The sequence below is a fragment of the Pezoporus wallicus genome, unplaced genomic scaffold (assembly GCF_028554395.1).
Source record: "Pezoporus wallicus isolate ANWC-B61680 ecotype Strahan unplaced genomic scaffold, APGP_CSIRO_Pwel_v1 contig_6996, whole genome shotgun sequence".
NCBI lineage: Eukaryota > Metazoa > Chordata > Aves > Psittaciformes > Psittacidae > Pezoporus > Pezoporus wallicus.
In genome coordinates, this window is record NW_026637899.1 from 2,736,589 (window position 1) to 2,759,125 (window position 22,537).

The window sequence follows — 22,537 nt, forward strand, 5'->3', positions numbered from 1 at the left end:
TTCACCAAAACTCACCAGGCTTTAGACTGCAGACCCTGCACCTTCAGCACTAATCATGAGATGAGGATTATCTAGTTCTTCCCATAAGGAGAGAGAAAATATGTTCTTCTTTCTGAAGATCTGTGGCAGAACTGCATGAATGACATTACACTACAAAAAGGAGCACGCATGTAGCCAAGGTATATTCTACAAGCATGCATCTTTCAGTGCAAATTTATAAGCCTTCTGAACGCACAAGAAGTCACATATTCAGGTTACCTGGTTTGCAAACCAGGAGGAGCACCTTCTGTTGTGGAGTTAACTATGAACAGTTTAGAGATATCTATAAGGAGGAGGAGAAGTTGCATAAGCCATCAATAATATCACATGTGATTTCCTAGTGCGAAATGGAGATTGTCTTTAGAGCACCACAATCATTTATAATCCTATTGGCGATGTGCTATCTTTTAGAGAGAGCCCTGTTTCCCTTGCAGCACATATGAAACATAAACAAAAAAAAAAGAGGATTAACAATTTTCTTTTAAATGGTTGGGAAACAAAGTCCAAAGTATCTGCTGAGGGCCAGGTAAAGGGTAGGAATGATTTCATCTGACTGTGCTGCCATGTGCATTAGAACTGATCACTTGGAGCTCCACATACTATCGCTAGAGAGAAACAAAGCTGCAATTCATATCCCCAGAGGCCCTAGCGTACAAAAGGGAAAGATGAGTTTTGGCCTAGAATCCTTTGCCCATTATCACATCAACCATAATAGGTGTCCAGCTCAGAGAAAACCTCATGTCTATTTAGTTTACTAAATCTTGTGGTGGGAAATGACAAAACGATAGTCTCCTGCCTGTTTTAGAAGGTTTGTGGTACTAATACCCAGCTGTTATGTGACAGCAAGACTGACCACAGCACACACATGACCAGCCACATGTCACTCCATGGACTGTGGTGGGTTTGTTCATGCAGCTCTAGTCAGCTTGGAGAAGCACAAACAAAAGTCAACAAAGACCAGACTGGGCTGTTCCCAGCCCTTGCAAGTGTGTCCATCTCAGAGACATGTTTCTTTGATCAGCATCTCTGAACAGTTCCTATAGGCTATCATTTCTGCTATAAGCTACCGTTCCTGCAACCAGCTGTTTATTTTTCAGCTGTCCCCAAATGAAGATACCCAGCAGAGAAAATGAGGTACGAGTCCAGACCCCCAACACTGGAGTCAAGCCGGTACTAAAAATGGATGAATTCTCCCTTTCTTATTCACCTGCGTTGGCATACTTGCTAAAATCACCTGCTCATTGACTCCTCTGGAGAATAAACGCAAATGATGCCTAGAAACAAATGTACTCTTTAATGGGAATCAGCATTGTGCTATAATAGAAAAGATTGTCTAATCACTCCATCAGTAATTACAAAGAACAGGATATCACTAATTAAAATGTGAAAGTGTCTTATGCAGGGTATAATAAAAAAGGGTAATTAACAATCAAAGGGAAAGCCACCACCTTGCCACCGATCTGTATTAGGCTTCAAAAAATAATAGTACTCAGCTCTAGTACAGCACTTTCCATCTGTAGATCTGAAGACACTCCTCGGTGGGGAAGCAGGTATCCTGTGTCCTCTTATATCACAGAAGAAACCAAGACAGGTTTACACAACCTGTGCAGAATTATACTGCAGATCAGTGGCAGAGCATCCTTTAGTTTGGTCTCTTTACCGATGGTGACAAGGAAAGTTTCAGCGTTAGAAGAAGCACAGTGATTTCAAGGATTTGTTTTAGTGTGTATGTGTATGAACAGCTAATCTAGATAATATTTCAACATTAAAGCGAACAGTAGGGAACAGTTTGTTCCTTCTCATGACTTTTGAGGGCTGTTTAAAGCTGAGAAGCACGTCCTGTATGCTTAAACAACAGCATCAGAGGATGATTTCCTGATGGGAGAGAGTGAAACCACAGAGAGCACAAAAACAGTTACTACAATTCTGGAGATAGCAGAGACATAGAATCATAGAATTACAGAATCACTTAGGTTGGAAAAGACCTCTGATATCACCAAGTCCAACCGTTAACCCAACACTGCCACAAGTCATTTCTAAAATCACTGCAGAAAAACTTTCCTTCTCCATGATTATCATCAAGTCATGCATTACCAGAGGCTTGGAAATTAACAGAGATTTTCCTGTTTACTGATCCTCGTTCCTGCACGCTTTCTCTAAGGATCCACTACGGGTCACTAGTAGAGTTTGTATATGGACTCAGACTTACTTCGTTTGGGTCTTCCTATAGCACCAGGGAGGAACACAAGAGGCAGCTTCTGTCTGCTTCACACGAGGAGCATTTTACAAGCCCACTTCAACCATTCTGTACACATGAACTGCACTGACTTATGTACTAGGTTCAGAGAGTAAGATAATGATAGCAAAGTCTGGTTTTAATGTAAGAATCATTTCCAGCATGCATAACCATTCATCATCCTTCCATTCAAACAAATATAGCCTGGGTTCGTTATTTCTGCCTATCTGCCCTAAAAAAAGGCAGCATTTTGACTACTTTCTGGAAAAATTAAAATAATTGGGGAAGTCATCCCAGATCAAAACCACAAGGAAAGGATTTTCCAAGTTTCCAACAGTGTTAATCTTGCTAAAGTAGGAGAGCTCCATTCTCTTGAGCAGCTCTTCCAGGATTCTCTGCTTGGTTGTGCTGGAAATAGGTGCTGTAACGTTGTTGGAAGATTTGGTTATGGTTTTGTCCAGTGCCCTCTAAAGACTTCCCAGCAACATATGAGAAAACTATTTTTGTCACTGACAGATGGAAACAAATCAAGCTTCCCCCACAGATCTAGCTAAGCTTGTTGCTCTGGAGAAACCGTCTCTTCTCCCCATCACTCAGCATAGACTGGTCTTCCATCATCATCCCCAGTGCTTTCCTAGAGCTTTGACTCAAGCCACCAAACCTCTTTGCTCAAGATCATATAAAGGCATTTCTCTGCTTTTCTCAGGGAAGTACTATGGACTCATAAGATTGAGTCCGGTTCATGGGAAACCTCCACAGTGGGCAACACATAACAGAGATGAGGAGTATAAAGATGCCAAGATGCAAAGATGCACTTTGCCTCCAGTTCCTGTATCAGGAAGGAAGGCCAAGGCTGTGGTGTACCACAGGCATGCTGAGCTGGCGTCTCATAACAGAGTCTGACTCGCACCCTGCCCTGGTCCCCATGCTGGTGCCGGTGCCATGGTCCATCTTACCGGTGACCGCGTGATGTTTTTTCCCTGCTCTCTCTCTTTGTTCCAGCTGATGCAGCAGCAAGCCGCGATCATGGCGTCAGTGGCGCAGGGCGGCTACCTGAACCCCATGGCAGCCTTTGCTGCAGCCCAGATGCAGCAAATGGCAGCCCTGAACATGAACGGGCTGGCTGCCGCTCCCATGACACCAACCTCAGGTAAGGGGGCAGTGGGATGGAGAGGGGAAAGGGTGGGAAAATCCCAGAAGAGACCTGTTAACTGATAGGTCCTCCCTCAGTGGTTGTCTATTGAAAAGTTGGTCTTGTTGGTGAAGGCCACCAGAAGTGAGGAGTGGAACCGGTCAGATCCTTTTGTGGTCTGGGAAAAGAGGAAAGTGGCAGAGGAAGGCTGTCACTGCCTCTTCCAGGGCTGGGCAAGTTGCAGGTCAACTTCTGCATTGTGAAGTAGTTGTAAGGGTAAAGACAAATGGCTCACCAGCAGTGGGCTGTTGGGCTATCTGCCCTGTGCTGAATGGCTCTTACTGGTGGGTGAGGAGAAGAAGAGGGTTGAAACCCATCAGAACCGAGACACAATGGGCTTGCTGGGGAGGAGAAAGGGTGCTGACAGGAAAGGCACTGGAAAAGGCCCTCAGACATAACCCTTCCCTTCAGCCTTACCCCTCACAGAACTTTCCTTTAGCTCTGAGTACCCTTCAAATGTCACAAAACATCCCCCAGTGCGTATAGATATCCAAGGGATCAGTGCTGGTGCTGTCACAGCCAGGCTGGTACAAAGATAAAGGAAATAAGGTTTGTTGTGAGCAGAAATATCATTAACAAGATGAGCTATGTCATTGGGACACGTAAGCCTTTCTCCTGCTGTGAAATAGAACAGGAGGCACTCAGGGAAGATCTCTAGAATGCAAGTATTTGGAGAGAGTATTTCTGGCTTCTGAAGCAGAGACAGGTAGTCAGTGAAGTGCTGCCAGGATCTGGCTAGGCTGCAAGGTGTCACAGAAACCCATGGTAGGAGCTGCAGTATATGATTCAAAGGACAGAGAATAAAGATGAGATGGAAAGAGGAGTGGCTTTCATGGGGCTTGAAGAACAAGGAGATCGTATGGGCAGGAACAGGTCAACAAACCTGTTGGAGGAGGGACAGGCTGGGATAAAAGGGTCCCTGGGGGTGATGCAGGTTGCTCCTGTGAGAGACACTAGGGATGAGACTGTGTTTAGACAGATGTGGCATAGCAATGCCTTTGTGTGAACCTTGAAGCATCAAGCTGGCCTGGAGGGGATGAGCTTGACAAAGGTTTGAGATAGGATGTAGGAGGAGTGAGTTCTGGCTGAGCCAGCTGTGGTGCAAGCAGCATGGCAGAGCAGGATCGGGGACTCCAGAGCAGAGCTGTAAGAGACGATGGGGAAGCTTGAAGCCAGAGATAAAGAGTTCTGCAGCAGCCCTGGAGCAAGAAATGGCTATCTCAAAGAAGCCAGGAAAGATGCACTGGATGGCAGGGCAAGGGCACCACAGCAATGGAGGCTGGGGTGCTGTTCCTGACCAACTGATTTCTGCTAACCTTATCTGCCAAAGAAAACCTCCCTTAGCATCTCTTTGCAGTGGGTGGCTGGGAACAATGTCAGAAGCTACTGGATCAGATACCTGTCTTTTCCTTTGCTTGTATTAGAATATGAAGAAGGGAAAAGGGGAGAGAAAGACAGATTTAATTCCACACAAACTTATGAAGACCCAAGGAAAAACACTTGACTCAAAAATCTCATGCCACACGTTTCAAAATATATGTTTACACAACGATAAATGTATAAACAAGAAGTCGATGGAGCTACTGCAAATCCAAATAGAAAAGTGGCTTAATTATATGTGCACCCTTTAAACCCGCTGCCTGAAAGATTATCATATTTGCATTAGCTAGATTTGTTTTGTGTTGGTGGGAGCAGAGAGAACGTCAAACAAAGACTGCCTGGAATTCAAATGTTCTCAGGGCCTGGAGAACTGAATCCAGTCAATGGTTAATGATATCCTCACCACAAAAGAGCACAAACTCTTGTGCATATAAATGTCTTGAGGATTAGCAAATTCTATGAAATAGGTGTGGAAATACCAGCACAACAGCCAAATCCTGTGCCTACCATGATACCCAGGACATGAAATATATCCCAGCCCTTTTTTGGTTTAAACCCTTTCTCCCCTTCTGGTGTGCCTTGTGCTTTTTGGGGACTGTTAAACTCTTATAATCAGAATACAGGAGAGGAAAGCTCATGGTTTCTACATGCTTTACAGAGCACCCATGACTGGTCATTACTGTAAATAAGATCCCTTGATCTTGTTCATGGTGGCAGATTTTGCAGCCTCCTCATGACACGATTTGAATCATGGAGTCTATGCACTTTGGCGTTATTGCAGATTTATGTTGAATGGGTACCTTCTTTCATTAAAAACCTTTGTAACAGGTTGTGGAAATGTCCACTGACAATTATTCCTTGGGTGAAATGTTTATACTTTGAAATGACTCCTTGTATTAGTACAACACTCACAAAGCTTGTGATAAGATGCGTAGAAAATGTTTCACATAACGTCTGAGCAAGCAAGCCTACAACACTAGCAGCGATTTCTGAGTAGCCAGGAGATATCTGAAGCCTAACATGAATTCTCCTGCTGGCTTTTGTTAGCATTCAGAAAGCCAAATGGAAAATGATCATTCTGCTTCATAGCAGGATTTCCAGTCATTGAAGTATATCTTTGTTCTGACTTGGAATGAAAATGAAACATTTCAAAGTTCTCTGAAAAACAGACATTAGAAAAAGCGTTTGGAACATTGAAAAAAAATTGAAGTGTTTTGATCTTTCCTAAGCAAAAGAAAAATTGTGCTAGAAAAAGGACACTGGTAACCCAGAAGTCCTAGAAGCTTTGGAGCTGAGCACAGTGCCTCTGTGCTTCTATCTTCAGGCCTCCTAATCCAGCTGTTTTTCTGTGTGTCCTGCCTCTAGGAGAGTGGGTTCCTTGGGACATGGCCATGAGTTCATTCAGGCTCACGAGTTCCCATGGTACGTAAGAAAGAGTTTTGGTTCCAGGCAAACCTAACAGACTAGAGACAGGATCCATCTCACCCTGTTTAACCACACAAAAGTTAGACATTTAGTTTAAACTAGTCACTGGGTTTGCTTGCAGTCAGTGGAGTGAAGTAGGCAGTCCCAGTGGGTAATTCAGACCATAAAGATTGTATGCCGTTTGCTGGCATCTAGACAGCAAGAGTCAGGTTTCCCATCAAGAGTCAGGTTTATCTCATCCAACAGCCCGTGATTGCGAGGCAATTAAATTGATGTCTCTGAAAGTTTCATTGAAGTTTTGCATTTCTCCCATCATTGGTGTAATCTGGGTGAAAAGTGGGGCTGCTACTCCGTTAACTGCACAGAGATACTAGAAATGGTATTTCATTTAAGCATCTCTCCATCCTTATCTTCTCTCTCCTTCCATATTGTAAATCTGCATCTGGTGTAGCTGCAGCAAAAGACCTCAAACCAGGGGTGAAATCCACAACTGGCATGCACCACCACCATTTGTTCTCTGTGGTGGCATTATGCCAGTTTTAACTCCTGCTACAGATCTGACCTCTCCAGGGGGGATCTTTCTTTATAAGAAGAAAATTAAAAAATTCCAATGAATATGCCTAAACTTCCTTAGACATGCAGAAAATAGTAAGCACAAATCCCTTGCTGTAATTTTAGAAAAAATACTTACATTGTCTATGCAAATAGAGATCTAGAAAAGCAACTGAAATTTAAACTAGCCTTTGTGATTTGCAAGCTGATGGCATATGCTAAGAGCATTGCCTTTGGACTCCAGTTGCCACTGCTAGCTCCCTGTACCTCCACAGAGGACATTTTTAAAGGCCAACACCATTTAAATAAGCAAAGTTGAAGCAGCAGCTTGTCTGCTCAGGGTATAGGAAAAGAGCTGAAATATTGCCTTCTTTTGGGGCTACTCAAATCAGAACATATTAAAGCATCCCTTGCTTCTGTATTGGCTTTCTTAAAGCAGCAACAGAGATTTAGGTAGTCATTAAAGTGTGTTATTGGATTAACCTATCATGGAACGCTGCTATGTGGAAGAAAATCTCTGCAATTGGTTTAAAAAAGGGGTTACTGCAAAAATGGTGCTTTCAATCGGTAGTATACCCTGACACAGAAAGACGTTGGTGGAGATAAGATAGTTTAACTTCCCACTCACAGCTAGCAAGAGAAAAACAATTTCTCACCCATTGAAAACTCATTTTAGGTCCCTAAAAACGTCCTGAATACATTGCAAGAAGCACAGACTGTCCAGTCATTTTAAACATACATAGGAGCAGGCAGTGAGGTAGCAGAGGGATTTAATTCTCCCCTCAGAAATTCAAAAATTCTCTACCAGTGGGTGACAGGATCTTGCCCAAAACACAAAGACTACATTTTTCTTCTGAATAGCAGCATCGCAGTCCCCCACAGGATGTGCCTGGGAAGAGGGAGAGGAGTATTATTCCGTGAAAGAAAGAAATCTAGCCCAAATTTTGCCCCTGTTGAGTGGGAGATCTCTGCAAAACTCTACAAAAGTCGAGTTATGGCCAAACATTGACAAAAAAGAAGAAGTATCACTGGCTGCCTCTAGGCTACAAGTCAACTTGCCAAACCTTTTAAATCCCTGGTGCTGAGAAAGTTCAGAATGAGTTTGTGCATAAAATGCACATTCATGAGGGAATGCAGACAGAGTAGTCCTGGAAATCAGTACACCCGCAAAGCTGACATCTCCAAAGAGAAACTGAGAGGGATTGCTGTAGAAAGGTGGGACTGAGAATTTGCTTCTGGTGTTAAATGATATCTAGGAAAGAAACATCTGCTTATTTAGCAATTTAAACAGGTAATACTCTAGGGAGAAAGTTGAGGAGGAAGGGTCATATTTCTATACTTTTTATTGCTTGATGTTAGCTGTGGATCTAGCCTAGAGAGACTGATCACCAAGCAAAACCTTCATTCTGTTGAAGAAAGTTTTGCAAGCCTTTCTTAAGTGCTTTCCAAACAGAGAAACAATTGGCAAGAAGTCCCTTTCTTTGCACAACAGCTTGGGAGATCTTTCATTTATTATCAGAAGATTTCTGTGTATTTTTACTATGCAGTTCTTGCTTCCAGTACTCACAAGCTCTGGTTTTGTGTCCTCCCCGCTTGCAGGTGGAAGCACGCCTCCTGGCATAACTGCACCAGCTGTGCCTAGCATCCCATCTCCAATTGGGGTGAATGGTTTCACTGGCCTCCCGCCGCAGGCTAATGGGCAGCCCGCCGCCGAAGCCGTGTTTGCTAATGGCATTCACCCTTACCCAGGTAAGTCAGACCAGTGTTGTGCCCACAGCCTTCTCTGTCAGTCTTAGGGAGATTGTCCACATCCACAGACTTCATCTGGCATGATCCACCTGAGAAGGATTACACCGCACACCACTGCGGCTTACTTTACTATTGGTGTAGCTAGATCTTACCGAGCTGCAGTTGTTATACACTTAAATCTGGATGAGAAGCATCAACAGCATGTTGTAGGTGGAAAATTTTTATGCTAAAGAATTGAGTACTCATCTGTTGGGTGACTTGCCTGAATACAATCAGGACACCCAGCATGTTTTGCTTTAGCTAAAATTCAGTCCGAGCCTGATCAGTTCATACTGACAGATCTCCCAGCAGCACTTCCAAAGGTCTTGTTCCTGGCTCACCTTGAAAGAGCTGTGCTAAGCCTGTTTGCATCTCCTAGCACCCACCATCAGTATCTCTTACTGGGATTCCCTTGCATTGGATGGCTCTGAGAGGTTGACTCCAGGGAGTCCACATGACTGCTGACCAAAACTGCTCCATGCCCCAGACTATGTGTGCAAGTAGCACGTGTTGGTCTCCAAAATGCTCACTGCATCCAAACCCTATTGCCTTACCTGGCCTGGAGACTGAAGCACCTTTAATACACCCACAGAATGGGCTCAGTTTCACCTCTTTGTGACACACCATCAGAGAACTGCTGCTGGGATACAGACTGCGACTAGCTCAAAAGATGGCAGCGCTGAAGGAGTGATTTTGCAAGCCCTGGCAGTCAGAAATGAATGAGGGACATTAAAGAATACATACCTGCCTCTATACCCATACTTATATATATGGACACGCTGATGCTGTAATAACGAAGAATTCAGTAGTCTACAAGACCTTAACAAACGCCTACAAACAAACACATTTTTTCAGCATCCTCAGTATTTGAGGTAGCCATCTACTCCAAGCCATACTTCTTCTAAGAAGACATTCCTCACTATCACTGTACCCATAATAATGATAACAATTATAACAGTAAAAATTTAAGTAAATGTAACTAATTTATCCTAGCCACCAGCTGGCAAAAGAGTGCTTTATTCTGGGGCACACGTCGATCGATCTAATTTATTAGGAAATCAAATACTGACTTAGATGCTCCAGCCAAAAAGGCCACAAAACCCCTAAAAAAAAGAACTCTTTCAATCTCACCGGTCCTGAAAACTCAGACGATTCGATATCACAGGGGACTTTGTGAGATGCAAGGAAAAATACCACATAACATAGAAATACAAAAGTTACAGTCTAGTTACAGTCCAGTGTTACTGAAAAAAAGCCACCTTGTGAATGCAACAAAGCCCAGATATACCAAGAATACTGTAAAATAATTATCATCCTCCCCACATACACTTTGTAGACATTCAGCCATGAGCTCAGCTTTAAGCAGAATTGAAATCAAGTGCCTTACTGTGCTGAAAGTTAGGCATGTATATACATGTTTGTGGTAGCTTAGAGGGATGGGGAGCTCTTGGAGACTTACGGAGGCATTAGAACACATTAGAGCCCTTATGCTCTCTGAGCTCAACCATGGTACCCTGTCTCTAAGGTTCTACAAATACAACAATCTGTTCAACTGTTCATCTGTCTGTTTGCCAGTCTATCATCTCTCTGTTTATTCATCCATTCCTATCTTTTTCCTGGTTTATCTAGCTCTTTTTAGGTAAACTTGCATGATCCATTACTGAAGGTATCAGAGAAAAGATGGTCATTCTAGATGAATCTTAACAACTTGAGCTTTTGCTATTATCTCAAACTACCCCCCATAATTAAAGCAAGCTTTCATTTAGGTATTTCATCCATGACTATATAAAAGTCAATGGCCTTAGTCTGATTCCCTCTGAGCTGTGGAGAGACTGCTCAGCCAGCAATTCACAGTACATCCCTGCACAAATACCAGCAGCTCAGCACACTGAAAGGTGACAATCAGTCTTGCTCCACTTTGCTGCATGCAGAGAGGCCCCTTTCTACCAGTGAAGCTGACATCCAAATAGTCTGCTTTGTGTAAAGTTTCAATTTATGTCAGTGTGTCTTCAGCAATATATTGGTCTTTCTCGGTGCTCAGCTTCCCTATAAGTTAATGACATCTGAAGTTATAGCAGAGGTGTAAAGGGAACAGTGGTAAGCTCTCTCCCTCACCTCTCAGTTTACTTCTGCCAGTCCACACCAGCAATGAAACCCTGAAAGCAAGCTCCTTTGTAGCAGTCTGGATGTAGCTCATGAGCATCATGTGTTTGCTCCATCTTACTTTCTCCCTTCTCATGAGCATTTATGCACTCTCCCAAACATTACTCCTTCCTACAAGCTTTATTGAGGCCTAAAGCTTGGCAGCATTTTAAAAAATGAATTAGACATTTATATGGGTAATGAGAACATCCACAGCCATATTAGACTGGACAGAAATGTAGGAAGTACACAAACCTTTATGCTTTATGATATAAGACAGCCACTAATTGCTTGGGGTTAGAAAGAAATTTTCATCACTGGGCAACTTATTCCATCATTGTTCGTTATGGGATTTTTTCACACTTTCCGCTGTAGCTTTTGTTACTGGCACTGCCCTGTGATTCTGCATGTTGGTGCTTCCAAATGCAAGGGTAGAAATAAAATATTAAAGCTCAGCATGTAATTGCACTAACATTATAGAGAAGAAAAGACCGTGCCAGTCCCCATCCAAAGTCAGCATCTTCCAAACAACTTTATTTTATGGTATATTTCTCATTTTGGAAGTGGCTAAGAGTGTTGCAGTATTATGTACATAACCATAGTCTTGCTATGATTGTGGCTTGCCATATATTGTTTAAAGCCTGAATTTTGCTCTCAGATACTCTTTCATACTCCACAAAAATCTCAAATGTGGGCTCACACCATTCTATTCTGTAACAGAATGTTCTTTGCTGCCTGAAAATAGCAAAAACAGAACTATCAAAATCTGTAGAGGCATGACATACACATAATTCAGACCCAAATAAATCCCATTAATTGTGCAGTTTGTCTACACATCCACCTTTGTGTCTAGCTATAATATTTTTGGTGCTGCACCTAAAGGACTCCAGAACTGCACAGTCTTTGCACTATAAAAACAGGTCCATATCATGTAATTGTATTTACTCTGTAGTTTCATTCCTTTTTTTTTTTTTTTCCCATCTTCCCCTGAGCTCTTTTTTTTAAGGTTCCCTTTGTCTGGAGCAGGGACAAACATGGTAGCATGTGATTGCTGAACCATCCATGGCTTTGAGGCAAAGACAAGGGTAGGCTGAAAGTCCCCACTCACCAAGTCTCTGATCACAGCCCCAGGCCATACAGGAATCAGGTTTTTCTATGGCTCTGGTGAGGTTATGGGTCCGTGCAGTAGCAGTAGAAAACCATTCCTGTAGGCATACTCTTAGCAAGCCATGCTCTCACCTTCTCCAAGCTCTGCCAGTATATAATGCCTCACAGTGCACCTTTTGGCGTGAACAGAAGGGAGTAGATATTTCCCCTTCGACTAGTCTAAGCCCCTTTGGAGAGCTGACCTTTTTGTGTATTAATGCCAACCCTTTAGTCTTTCAGCTTGCAGAGCTATTGAACATGGCAATGTGTCACAACATATAGTTGGGACAAAAAAGCATAATCTGTTGTGCCATGATCTTGTGAGTCACTTTCAGCAGCGCAAGAGCGCTTGCCGTTTCCACATTAACCATAGTAACAGGGATTGTGGTTTTCTGCCAAAGATTCTTACCCACCCATTGCCCAGTGCCTCTCTTGTAACAGTGTGTGATGTACAATAACAGTGGAGACCATCTGCACTGGTTTGTACTGTGTCTCACACCATCAGCACTCTGCTCTCCAGTAACAGGTTCTGCCCTACTGGATTGCATTGTGAGAGACTGGATGAAATGCTCTTTGCAAAAATAAAGCTTCCTTTGAAAGGGAAGGGGAGGGAGAGATGAAAAAAATGAAGAGACCAAGGGGCAGTAAGCAAAATAGAGGAGGGATTGGCTGTCAAAGGAGCAGTGAAATGGGGGGAACTGGAAGGAGGTACAAAGCAGGACCCTCAGAAAAGAGTGAGCACTGCTTTACGGTCTTCTTCCCATTGATGTGCCCATAGCATCCAACAGCTCCCAGACAAAATTATTCCTCCTGAGCCAAGGGATGTCCAGATTGACCCAAGCCAGGGATGGACCAGTGGTATGGCAGCTTTGTGGAGGCTCAGACAGGGAATGCTTTCCAGGATGCTGAGTGCTTCAGTGCATTTGCTGAGGAAAACAAAAGCAGTTCCCTCAGTTGCTCATAATACATTAAAACGTGTCATCTCTTTTACTGTTCACAGGCACACAGTGGTTGCCCACCACTGCCAGGACTAGCTCTGTCTGTCCTCTCTACAGAGACAGCAGAGGTTCCCCCACTCCTCTTTGGTTACACTGTGGGTACATCTGGGCTAGCAAGACAGCCAACTCCACTCCATGCCCTACTTGGGGTTCAGCCCTCTCAGGTGAGGACTAGCTGACAGTACGAATGGGCAGCCAAGCTTTTATGCCCACATATTTACAGGCCACTGCTGAGATTGGCAGTGAAGGTGTCTCCCACGGGGGAGTTCCTGTGCTGTAGAAACTCGTGTCTTAGGAACTGAACCGAGACCATCAATTCATTTTCCTTGGCTCAACAAATTGCTATCAGGCAGCAACCAACTTCACCCATTGCCAGCAGAGACAGGATTCAAAATCCATCTGTAATTATTATCATTACACAAGCTAATTTTGTAGGAGAGGAGCTGCTGGTAGGCTAATATGACAGGCTTACCTATTAGCTTTTCAACTGGCTAGCAGTGTTGCTGATGGGCAGGGTGGCTGCTCTGGACCAGTCCTGATCATGACAGACACCATCCAGGGGCATCGGGCAAGATCAGAGCTTCACTTGTGCAGGAAGAGAAGGGGACATGTAGCAACAGGACAAGGAGGAATGGCTTTAAACTCACAGAGAGGGATTTAGATTAAACATTAGGCAGAAGTTCTTTCTTGTGAGGGTGGTGAAGCCCTGGCACAGGGTGCCCAGAGAAGCTGTGGCTGCCCCATTCCTGGAAGTGTTCAAGGCCAGGCTGGACAAAGCCTTGGGCAGCATGGTCTAGTGCAAGGTGTCCCTGCCAATGCAGGGGGTTGGAACTGGATGATCTTAAGGTCCTTTCCAACCCAAACCATTCTATGATTGACTTGCCTGCTCCTGGAGAAGACCTTACAGTGGTCCAGAGGCTAAGTTACTACTGGAAATCTTTGGCTATGTTGTGTTTGTCCACCCTAAATCTCTGTGTGGGAGCTTTCCAATTCATATTTTGTATAAGCAGTTCCAGAACTGCAACAGTGAGCACCTGAAACATCATTATGACCAGGAAGCATTTATTTGACCTATTTGTAACAATCTGCCACATGCCATAAACCACAATGTACTGGTAAAATAAATAAGTGAAGGAATGCACTCATTAAAAATATAATAGCAAGTTGCCATCTTCAATTGTAGTCTAAGCTACTTTAATGATGCCATGTACTTCCAACAATCATGCTGCAGCCATAATGAATGGGGTTGTTTAAGGCAGTTGTGTGAGCCTTTCCAGAGCCAAAGTGTTTTCCCCTCTGATCTGGAAGAAGGTGTATATACAAATCAGACTCTGTGCTGATGTTTTCAGAAGCATCTAAGTGAGTTAAGACCTTCAGCTTTATTTTTAAAAGTGACTTAAACTGAGCTCCCCAACAATATGGTGTTAGAGTGCCTTAATAGCTTTTAAAACCTGACCCTGACTTTTGTCTTTATGATCGTGGTCCCGGCTCTGCTGCTGAATTAGTTTGTCACCTTGGCCAGCCACCTCCACCAGTCTGCATGTCTAAGTATTCTGTGTCTTTCTTTGCCCACTGGAATCCCTTCACTGAAAGACACAACTCCTGCCATGTTTTTTTCAAAACATCCATCTCAGCAGGGGCTTTATTAACAATGGGGCTTGGGGGTGGGACTATTAAGAAAATAATAAACATAATCCTGATTTCCAGGAATGAATTGTATGAATTTTATAGTAGGCCCATATGTTGTCCCAAACAAGCAACTACAATACCTTGGATGCTACTAAAAGGGTTTTTCCAACTAACAGGATGGAGTAGAATGCCCTGGATTTCTTGTTCCTTTGAGGTAAGGGAAAAGAAAGTATGGGACAACATGTCTTTGACTGAGTGGTGTCCAGCCTCTAAATGGTGAAACAAGACTATAAAACACAGGATCAGTTTCTGTTTTCTGCCGGATCAGCACATTCTTTCTGTTATTGCAGTTATTGTTGTGTCTGAATACCTAATTAATTACAACAGTAAACGCTGGCTTCTTTAATCACAGCATCAGCTGTCCTAATCAATCTTAATAATATGGAATCTGTACTATGGCACCCATGAATTTTAATCTACATAAATTTCTTAAGACCTCTCTCAAGCTTGTTGTACGAAATGATGTAATTATGGATATAGATTAGAGCTGTAGAAAGTGATTTAAATTGGATTTAAGGAGAAGGTGAATAGACCCCTCCCATTCAGTTAGTTATTTATTTATTTTAACCCTGGCCTTCGCATAGATTTTCTTTCCTATCATTTTTTTATTCTCCTCACCACTGACTGAACAGCACAGCCTCTGACCATCCTCCACCTCATCCACCCTCCCAGAGGTGACAGTGGCCAAGCTGCAACTCCTGAGAGAGGTGTAAAATACCTCCAGGGCAGTGAGAGAAAAGAATAAATGGGTCAGAGAACAAAGCTGTGGATCTGGGTGTTAACATGTGTTTGTAGACCACTGCAGGGAGCAACGCTACAAAATAGAATGATATAGATGGAATAAAACATGTCTGTTGGGAAACACATAGGCAATCAGAAGCAAGGACCGAAGAGGATGTCATGTAGGTGTAAGGTTTGCTGCTTCCTTCCACCAAAGTGAAGGAAAACCCAGGGATCTTAGGGGCTGAAAATGTGCCAGCCTCTGCTTTTGTCTCTCAGAAGCACTGGGCCTCTCCAATTGTTTGGCTTTCTCATATCCTGACACTATCCCATACCCCACTGAGGGGGATGCAAGGCCCCTTTTTGATGGCTTGGACAGTAATCATCATCCTTTTACCCCACCTCTACCACTGGCCTCAGTGCAGCTCCTCCTGATTTACACCCCTGCCCATAACAGCCCTCTGTCCCCTACTGCCATTATGACCTGAGCACCCATATAACAGCTCTTCCTAGCCAGACACTGTACCTGGGTTACAGGCATCTCAGGAGGGATTCTTTATAGAACATCACTTAAACTGGTTTTGTTTATTTTTAACAACGTGCTTCATTCTGCTACCTCCATCCTTTCGTTCTCTGACAAAAGTTAAATGTCAGGTCTAACACTAGCTGAATGCCCCTTTAAAAAGTTTGATTTCAATCTCGAGATATATCAGTAGTAAGAAAGCTTCCTGGTGTTAATTTTAAAGCACTGGTATTTCATGCTGACTTGGGAAATCATCCTTGGGTTTTGGCATCGGGCAGAGGATTTGGAAAGTGACATTAAAGGATCTACTTTCTTTGAAGGACTAGGGAGTCATTTCTTGACTTCTGCCTAATGAATAAGTGCTGCCTTCGTTAAATTTATATTTATGGCCATATAGTAGGTCATTGGCTTGTTTTATGTCTCCAGGTTTATGGAAGGTTATCTTGCCATGGTCACCTTGTGGCATCTTGGCCAGAATCGTCTTGCAAAGAGACAATTGTGTCTGAGCAGGATTTTTCCCATGGAGATATGGAAATGATCAAATTAATATAAAGATGATGTCCAGGGATAAAGCTCTTGCCCTGAGCTGCCAAATGAAGTTACTATTAGCATCTGTTTTCACAGTACACCTTTAGTTTGCCCTGGCAAGACCAGATCCTTAGCTTCTGCAAAGCAGCAAGGCTACATTAACTTCGGCAGGGCTGATGTGATTGACAGCTGTCCTTTGGCCTCTCAGCAGCCTTTCTCCTTCTTTCACTTCACCAGCTGATCCTCAGTGCACATTTTACATCATGTTTAATCTCTTAAATGTCTGTATGTTGGACATAAGATCTCCATGAGTCTGACCACAAGGAAAGCTATTTCAAATGTCAACCTATAGGCATATTTGCACAGATTGCCACCAGCATATCCATGGTCTTTTGATGATGGTAAAACTAGATACATGTTAGTTCTGGTCCAAAAACCCATTTAATGTGCTTTACGATATCCATGTCCCTCATCTGGTGTCTTCTGTATCCCTATAGATGGTACAAGCCCGTACTCAGCTATTTACATCTGAGTCACAGTGGGCTTACACCCTGGCACAGACAGCATGCAGAGGAGCTGGGGTCTGTTCCCAGCCCCACATGCCCGTGTTCAACTAATACTTGCAATACAGAGAAGACTGGCCAGCTGGATGGGGAGGAAGGGTAGCTGACGAAGGGTAACTCCTACCTTATCAAAGCATGAGCTGTGTGAAGGCCACAGGGGTGCAAACCCTATTAGGTTATACATATCATATGGAGGAATAAAGCCACCTTCCCTCATCATGTCCTTGTGTGGAAACACAGAAATGATTCATGTCTCCCCATCACTTTGAATTTTAGCACATGGTCTGCTCCATCCTGCATAATCCCTGGGGCAGTTTGGCTCTGGATCATGAGTCCCTCATACATCTTGTCCCTTGCTGAACTTCTTATGGGTCATTAGTATGTAGGAGGACTGTCACTTTGCTGAACACAGCATGGCCACGACTTCCTCAAACCTTTAATCTGTGTCTTGAGATTTCTGGATCAATACCAGCCGTTGGCTTCATCCACACTACAGCTGGGAGTGCAGGCAGTTATGCCCTTCGCTAGGTTTAATTCATCTGGCAGAGTGAGCAGCAGCATGAAGATATGCTCATGGCTGCCCAAGCTACCTTGGCTTCGTGCCGGGGTACCCAGCTGGCCCTGAAGTCTGTGTCCCTGCACCTTCACAGGCCGTGTTGGTCAGCATGGGCACATCTACTGTACTGAAACCACATCTTCACTGGCTGAGTAAATGCACTCCTCAAGCTAAGGAAGGCAAGTTCTTCAGGGAGAAAAGGTCATCACTTCTGTTTTTAAGAGCTGCCAAGTTAAATTCCTGCAGGTGGTGACTCACCACAACTGCTGTTCCCAAACAGCCAAGGTAGGGTATGAGACTACAAGTAAAACACAGAGGATTGCTGCTCCCTGTGCTGTCTTTTCCTACAGCTCTGGAATGCTTTCTATTTGCTCCTTTTCAAAAGCACCCAGGAATGATTGTGTCAGTGCTAGGGTCTTGTGCTTTAGATCAGTCACCTTGACGTTCTTCACCTACGACTAAGTGATTCCCAGCTTGGAACAAAGCTGGTTAAAGCCAGGGAAAAGTCTTCCTGCTATCATGCATGTACTGTGAGCTGGAAGAAATTTCCTGTGTTATCTAGGATACAAGGCAGCTTCCTGAGAAAGAAACATCCAGTTAGATACTACCCTTGCTGACAAGTTCCTAAGACGCAGGAAAATAATGAAATCTAAAAGCTTAGTGTGGGAGAGGAAGAAGGCTGCATTTAAAGGCTTGCTGTCCCAAACCCTTTAAATAAAGCATTTGTCCAGTTTTAATATTTAATTTTAAAGGTGATTTTGAGTGTATATTTCCTAGCCAGAACGGCTTAGTTATGATGGGCAGAGTATAGCTCCAAAGGCAGGTGAGATATACATAGATGGGGTAAGGCAAGGAGCTAGGTCATGAGCCCAGCAGCCCTATTAAGGACGTACACTCAGCTATGGCTGAGAGAGTGAACAGTTCCCACATGTTCCCCGCTAAGGCAGGGAACAAGGGAAAGGACCACAGTCTGACAGGTACTGCTCAGTGACTATCCATATCAACAGAGCCAATCTTTGTTAATCATCAGCATAGCAGGCAGAGAATGAGCATGCTTGATCCAGCCGCAGCTGGAGAGGAAAGAAATGCTGTGAGTGTATCTCCCAAGCAGCAGAGACAGCTTCTTCTCCTAGCTCTATACACTACTGAGTGCAACCAAGGAAAGGCAGTTGCTTTCAGGGCAGATACAGCAGATCATCTCCTTTACTGCATTCTGAAATACATAGTCTTGAAAAGACTTGTCCCTTTACCTCATATCCTCACCTTCCTCAGGAGATATCTTCTACCTGACAGGACTTGGTCACGTTGGGGTTTCAAGATATTACAATCCATTCTCCCAAAAGGGTGCAAGAACTGGTGCATCACTTAACCTTTCATAGCCATTCAGTTTTCTTCTGGAGCAATATGCTCAGTGTTTTGTTTTAGAGGAAAACAATTTTGAGAAGAGATTATAAAGAACAGGATTTAGTTGTTTCAAGATTACAGGAATAAGTGGAAATGGTTTTTACATTTTCTAAGCATTTCCTCCAGTTTCATGGAATATCTACTCTTTAAAGGTATAGCTTTGCATTTCTACTATGCCTTCCACTGATGTCCTACAGGCTCCCCAATATTGCAGTCCCACCTATTTCTTCCTGTGACTTCCCCATCCTCAAAGACCTTATGATTCAGTTATGCCCTAACGAGCAGGAGCCTCTGAGCCTTAGCCAGCAATTAGGTTTTCCCCCTCAAAGTTTGGTCTTCCCAAGATTCCTCATATTTCAGAAGAAAAGTGCAGGATCTTACAAGCTTCCATCATGATTGATGGGGGTCTTTGAAAATGAGCTTTGCACTGGCATTTACATCTGTAAGAAAGAACTTTATCCATGTTCCCTCTGTCCTGTAATATTCATGGGCCAACCTCCCCACATTTCTGCATACAGCCAGTGTCTCTCCTTGGATAGATAAATGCACCAGATTCCCTTCCAAGATTCCCACACCTTTGCACCCTCCAAGCCCTTCCCTCCAGCCACATTTCTGTGCCAGTAGGAAGGAAAAAAGTGGGGTGAAGGATGGAAAATAGCAACTCCCTAAGGGATTATCCTCCAAGTAAGAAGCTGGAGGGAACACATAAATGTAGAACTGTGCAGCACCAATAAATACAAATTAAACTCATAACAAGAAGTGAAATATTAGGGCCAAGGTGACATTTGGACTGGAGGTTCAGCCAAGCTTTGCTTTAAATTTTTTATTGCTGTAGATAAAGAAAGAGCTCATACAACACCTTTCTCTCTTTCTTTCCCTATCAACCAAAGGGGAAAAGGAAAACAAAAATCTTAACTAGCTTTGGTTGTATTTGAGGTAGACTTCAAAGTTTCTCAAAAATAAACAGTTTTTAAGGGGGAGGAATGCACACTTGTAAAGAGAGAAAATGCACTTTGAAGCCAGCAAGGGACTGCATGCCTTATGCAGCGATGCACAGCATCCTCCCTGGAGCAGACAAGTGGCATCCTCCTCCCCTCCAAGCAGCATTTCCTTTGTCATGGGGGGCTGCCTGGCAGTAACACAATCCTTCGAAGGGATGTTAGGATGGCAGGAGCCACTGCTTTGTTCTCTTCTCTCTCCTCCTGCTATGCCCCTCTTGTTTTGTGCTCTGACTGAAAGTTCCATGTGACTGTAGCTGTCACTGAGATCTGAGTTTGCACAGCACCTAGCGCAGCGTCAGTCCTGGCTTAAGATGAGGGCTCTTTGGGGTTCATTACTGCCATGCCAAAAATGCACATGATCAGAGGTGGGCTCCATAATTTAAGCTTGGGAAAGGAGGGAGAGGTTTGTGTGTCTGTGTCCTCTGCTCCAAATGTCACAGGGTGGTTGGTGGCTGGGTGACAGAGCCCTGCTGGATATGATGGGGAGGCTCTGTGTTGTCCTGTCCTTCGAGTGTGTGAGCTGCTCCCATTCTGGGACCTTCAGCCCCCTGTCTGTCTGTCTCACATCACATACTGATAGGGAGGGGAAAAGGAGAGTGCCTGTCATGTTTTAACCCCTTGATTCCTTCTCTTTCTTGTGTCTCCACAGCACAAAGCCCCACTGCAGCAGACCCCTTGCAGCAAGCCTACGCTGGAGTGCAGCAGTACGCAGGTCGTTAGTATTAACACTTTCTCTCAATAAACTTTTCTCTTTTGTAAAGCCTTTAATCTCTGAACACACCCGAGGAGCCTGGGGAAAGGGAGGTGTTTGGTGATAGGGGCAAGCTGGGGGCCACAGTCTGTCAGGTTAAATTTGCACTTCTTGTGAAAATATATAGCCCCTTGCCTTCTCTCCCAGTGGGGTCAACCTCCTCCTTTCCCTCAGGGAATGTTTTCCATTGACCTGTATCTTGGTGCAGCTTCATTGGCAGGACCAGGTCCGGTCTGCTTAGAGCAGTGCTCAAGTGCCAAGTCAGCCCACTGGTCTGGAGGCCACTTTCTGTAACAGGTCTCCTTGGTACTGAAGTGAGGAGGTGAGATGGGCAGCCGGACCCTGCAAACCCACTGCTGCTGTGCCTGGCAGGGTATGGTATCTCCACATACAACCATGTTTCAGGGTGCGTCTACATTAGTCATACCCCAGCTATGTAGTTTGAGGCTTACTTAAGAGCTATGCAGACATATGTCTGGCTTCTCAGCAGCTTTCTCAACAGCTCACAGTAAGTCAGCCTCCACTCGCATCGCCCTGTCTGCTGAGCAGCTCCTTTGCAGTTGATGGACTGACACCAGCCAAAGTGACCTGGTGCAGACCATGACCCCACTGTGTTCAGCCTTCCCTCACGAGGTGTCCATGGCCAGCGTTGCAAGGAAGCTGCCACCCCAAAGTAATTATTTCCTGTGGTAACTGGAGCAATTGTGGTCTCCCACTGAGGAATGGCTATTATCTCATGTCAGCACTGTATCTGGAAACTTAATTTAATTCTTCATGTAGGGCTTCATTTGCCAGTGTTTTAGTTATTGTCATTTATTGCTTGTGAGGTTTGATAGATGGGAAGCAGCTCAACCCTTTGAGCTGTTAATTAACCCCTCTGCACACACATGGCCCCTATCCCCCTCTCTCTGGGCTCACAGGTGACCTGTACTTTGTATTTTTAGCAGCAAGGCGCATCATCTACCATCTGTGGTAGTGAATGGCTCCCCTTGTCTTCTTGGTGGGGGAGCCGAGATGGGGAAAACTGTTTAATTGCTGCACACTGTTTCCACTGTGTTTGTGTTGGAGGGAGGAAGTCTCTATGGACGTGAAAGAAAATGTACGTCTGAGAGCATATGTGCAACTGTGCTTATACGGTGTGGGTATATGGAGGTTCGAGTAAAGGAGGAAACACACGTGTGAACTCTTTTTATAAGCATATGAACTAACCAGAGTGCGAGAGAGATTAGACAGAGAAAAGTGTGCATGCACTCTGCGTGGCTGTCAGCATGGGCATCTACACACTGAGCTCATGAATGAATGTGTTTGTGGTACCATCTGGGATGCTTACACATCTCTGCTGGGAAAGAACTCAGCAGAGACCCCCATTTACATGGTATGATTGTCCCCAGTGTTATTGCTGATGAAACTGAAGGGAGGGTGGGTGCTCAGGGCCATGTGGCACCTCCTGGAGCACAGCCATAGTTCTTCTGCCATATCTCAGGCTGCCCTCCATAGAGAAAAAATGCAGGGGAAAGCCCACTTCTAGCTCGGTATGTTGGTTTCAAAGCCATCATACACTCCTCGAAATGAAAAATGAAACCTCCTTGCTTCCCAGCACTGAAATCTGTTCCTCTTTCTTCTCTCCCTTTCTCTCCCCTGTAGCTGCTTATCCTGCTGCTTATGGCCAGATTAGCCAAGCCTTCCCACAGCCACCTCCCATGATCCCACAGCAACAGAGAGAAGGTGAGTAAACAGGCTGTCCTCCTTTCTGTCCCCAACACACCATCCTCACCACATTGTTTCTGCTCCTCATACACCTAGAGAAGTATCCATTAAACACCCAATTTCTTTGAATCCTTGGCCCACTGACTCCTTTCCCTGTTTCCATATATGACACAGCACCATTGTCACTAACAGTAGTA

General features: G+C 44.2%; 1 protein-coding gene across 23 annotated transcripts in view; it reads left to right on the top strand.

Annotated features, from left to right (window-relative positions):
• The window catches only part of CELF4 (CUGBP Elav-like family member 4), a 748,158-nt gene that overhangs the window by 630,405 nt on the left and 95,216 nt on the right, over positions 1 to 22,537 (top strand). For 9 of the 23 annotated variants that reach the window (XR_008972036.1, XM_057408126.1, XM_057408133.1 and 6 more), the window contains exons 7-11: positions 3,278 to 3,425; positions 6,213 to 6,269; positions 8,424 to 8,573; positions 20,532 to 20,597; positions 22,278 to 22,358. Coding sequence is in view for 22 of the 23 variants with exons in the window: in XM_057408126.1 (XP_057264109.1) it covers positions 3,278 to 3,425; positions 6,213 to 6,269; positions 8,424 to 8,573; positions 20,532 to 20,597; positions 22,278 to 22,358 (502 nt within the window). In the remaining variant the exon portion in view is untranslated. The remainder of the gene's footprint in view (positions 1 to 3,277; positions 3,426 to 6,212; positions 6,270 to 8,423; positions 8,574 to 20,531; positions 20,598 to 22,277; positions 22,359 to 22,537) is intronic. The other 14 variants (XM_057408130.1, XM_057408131.1, XM_057408142.1 and 11 more) reach the window with 4 other exon arrangements.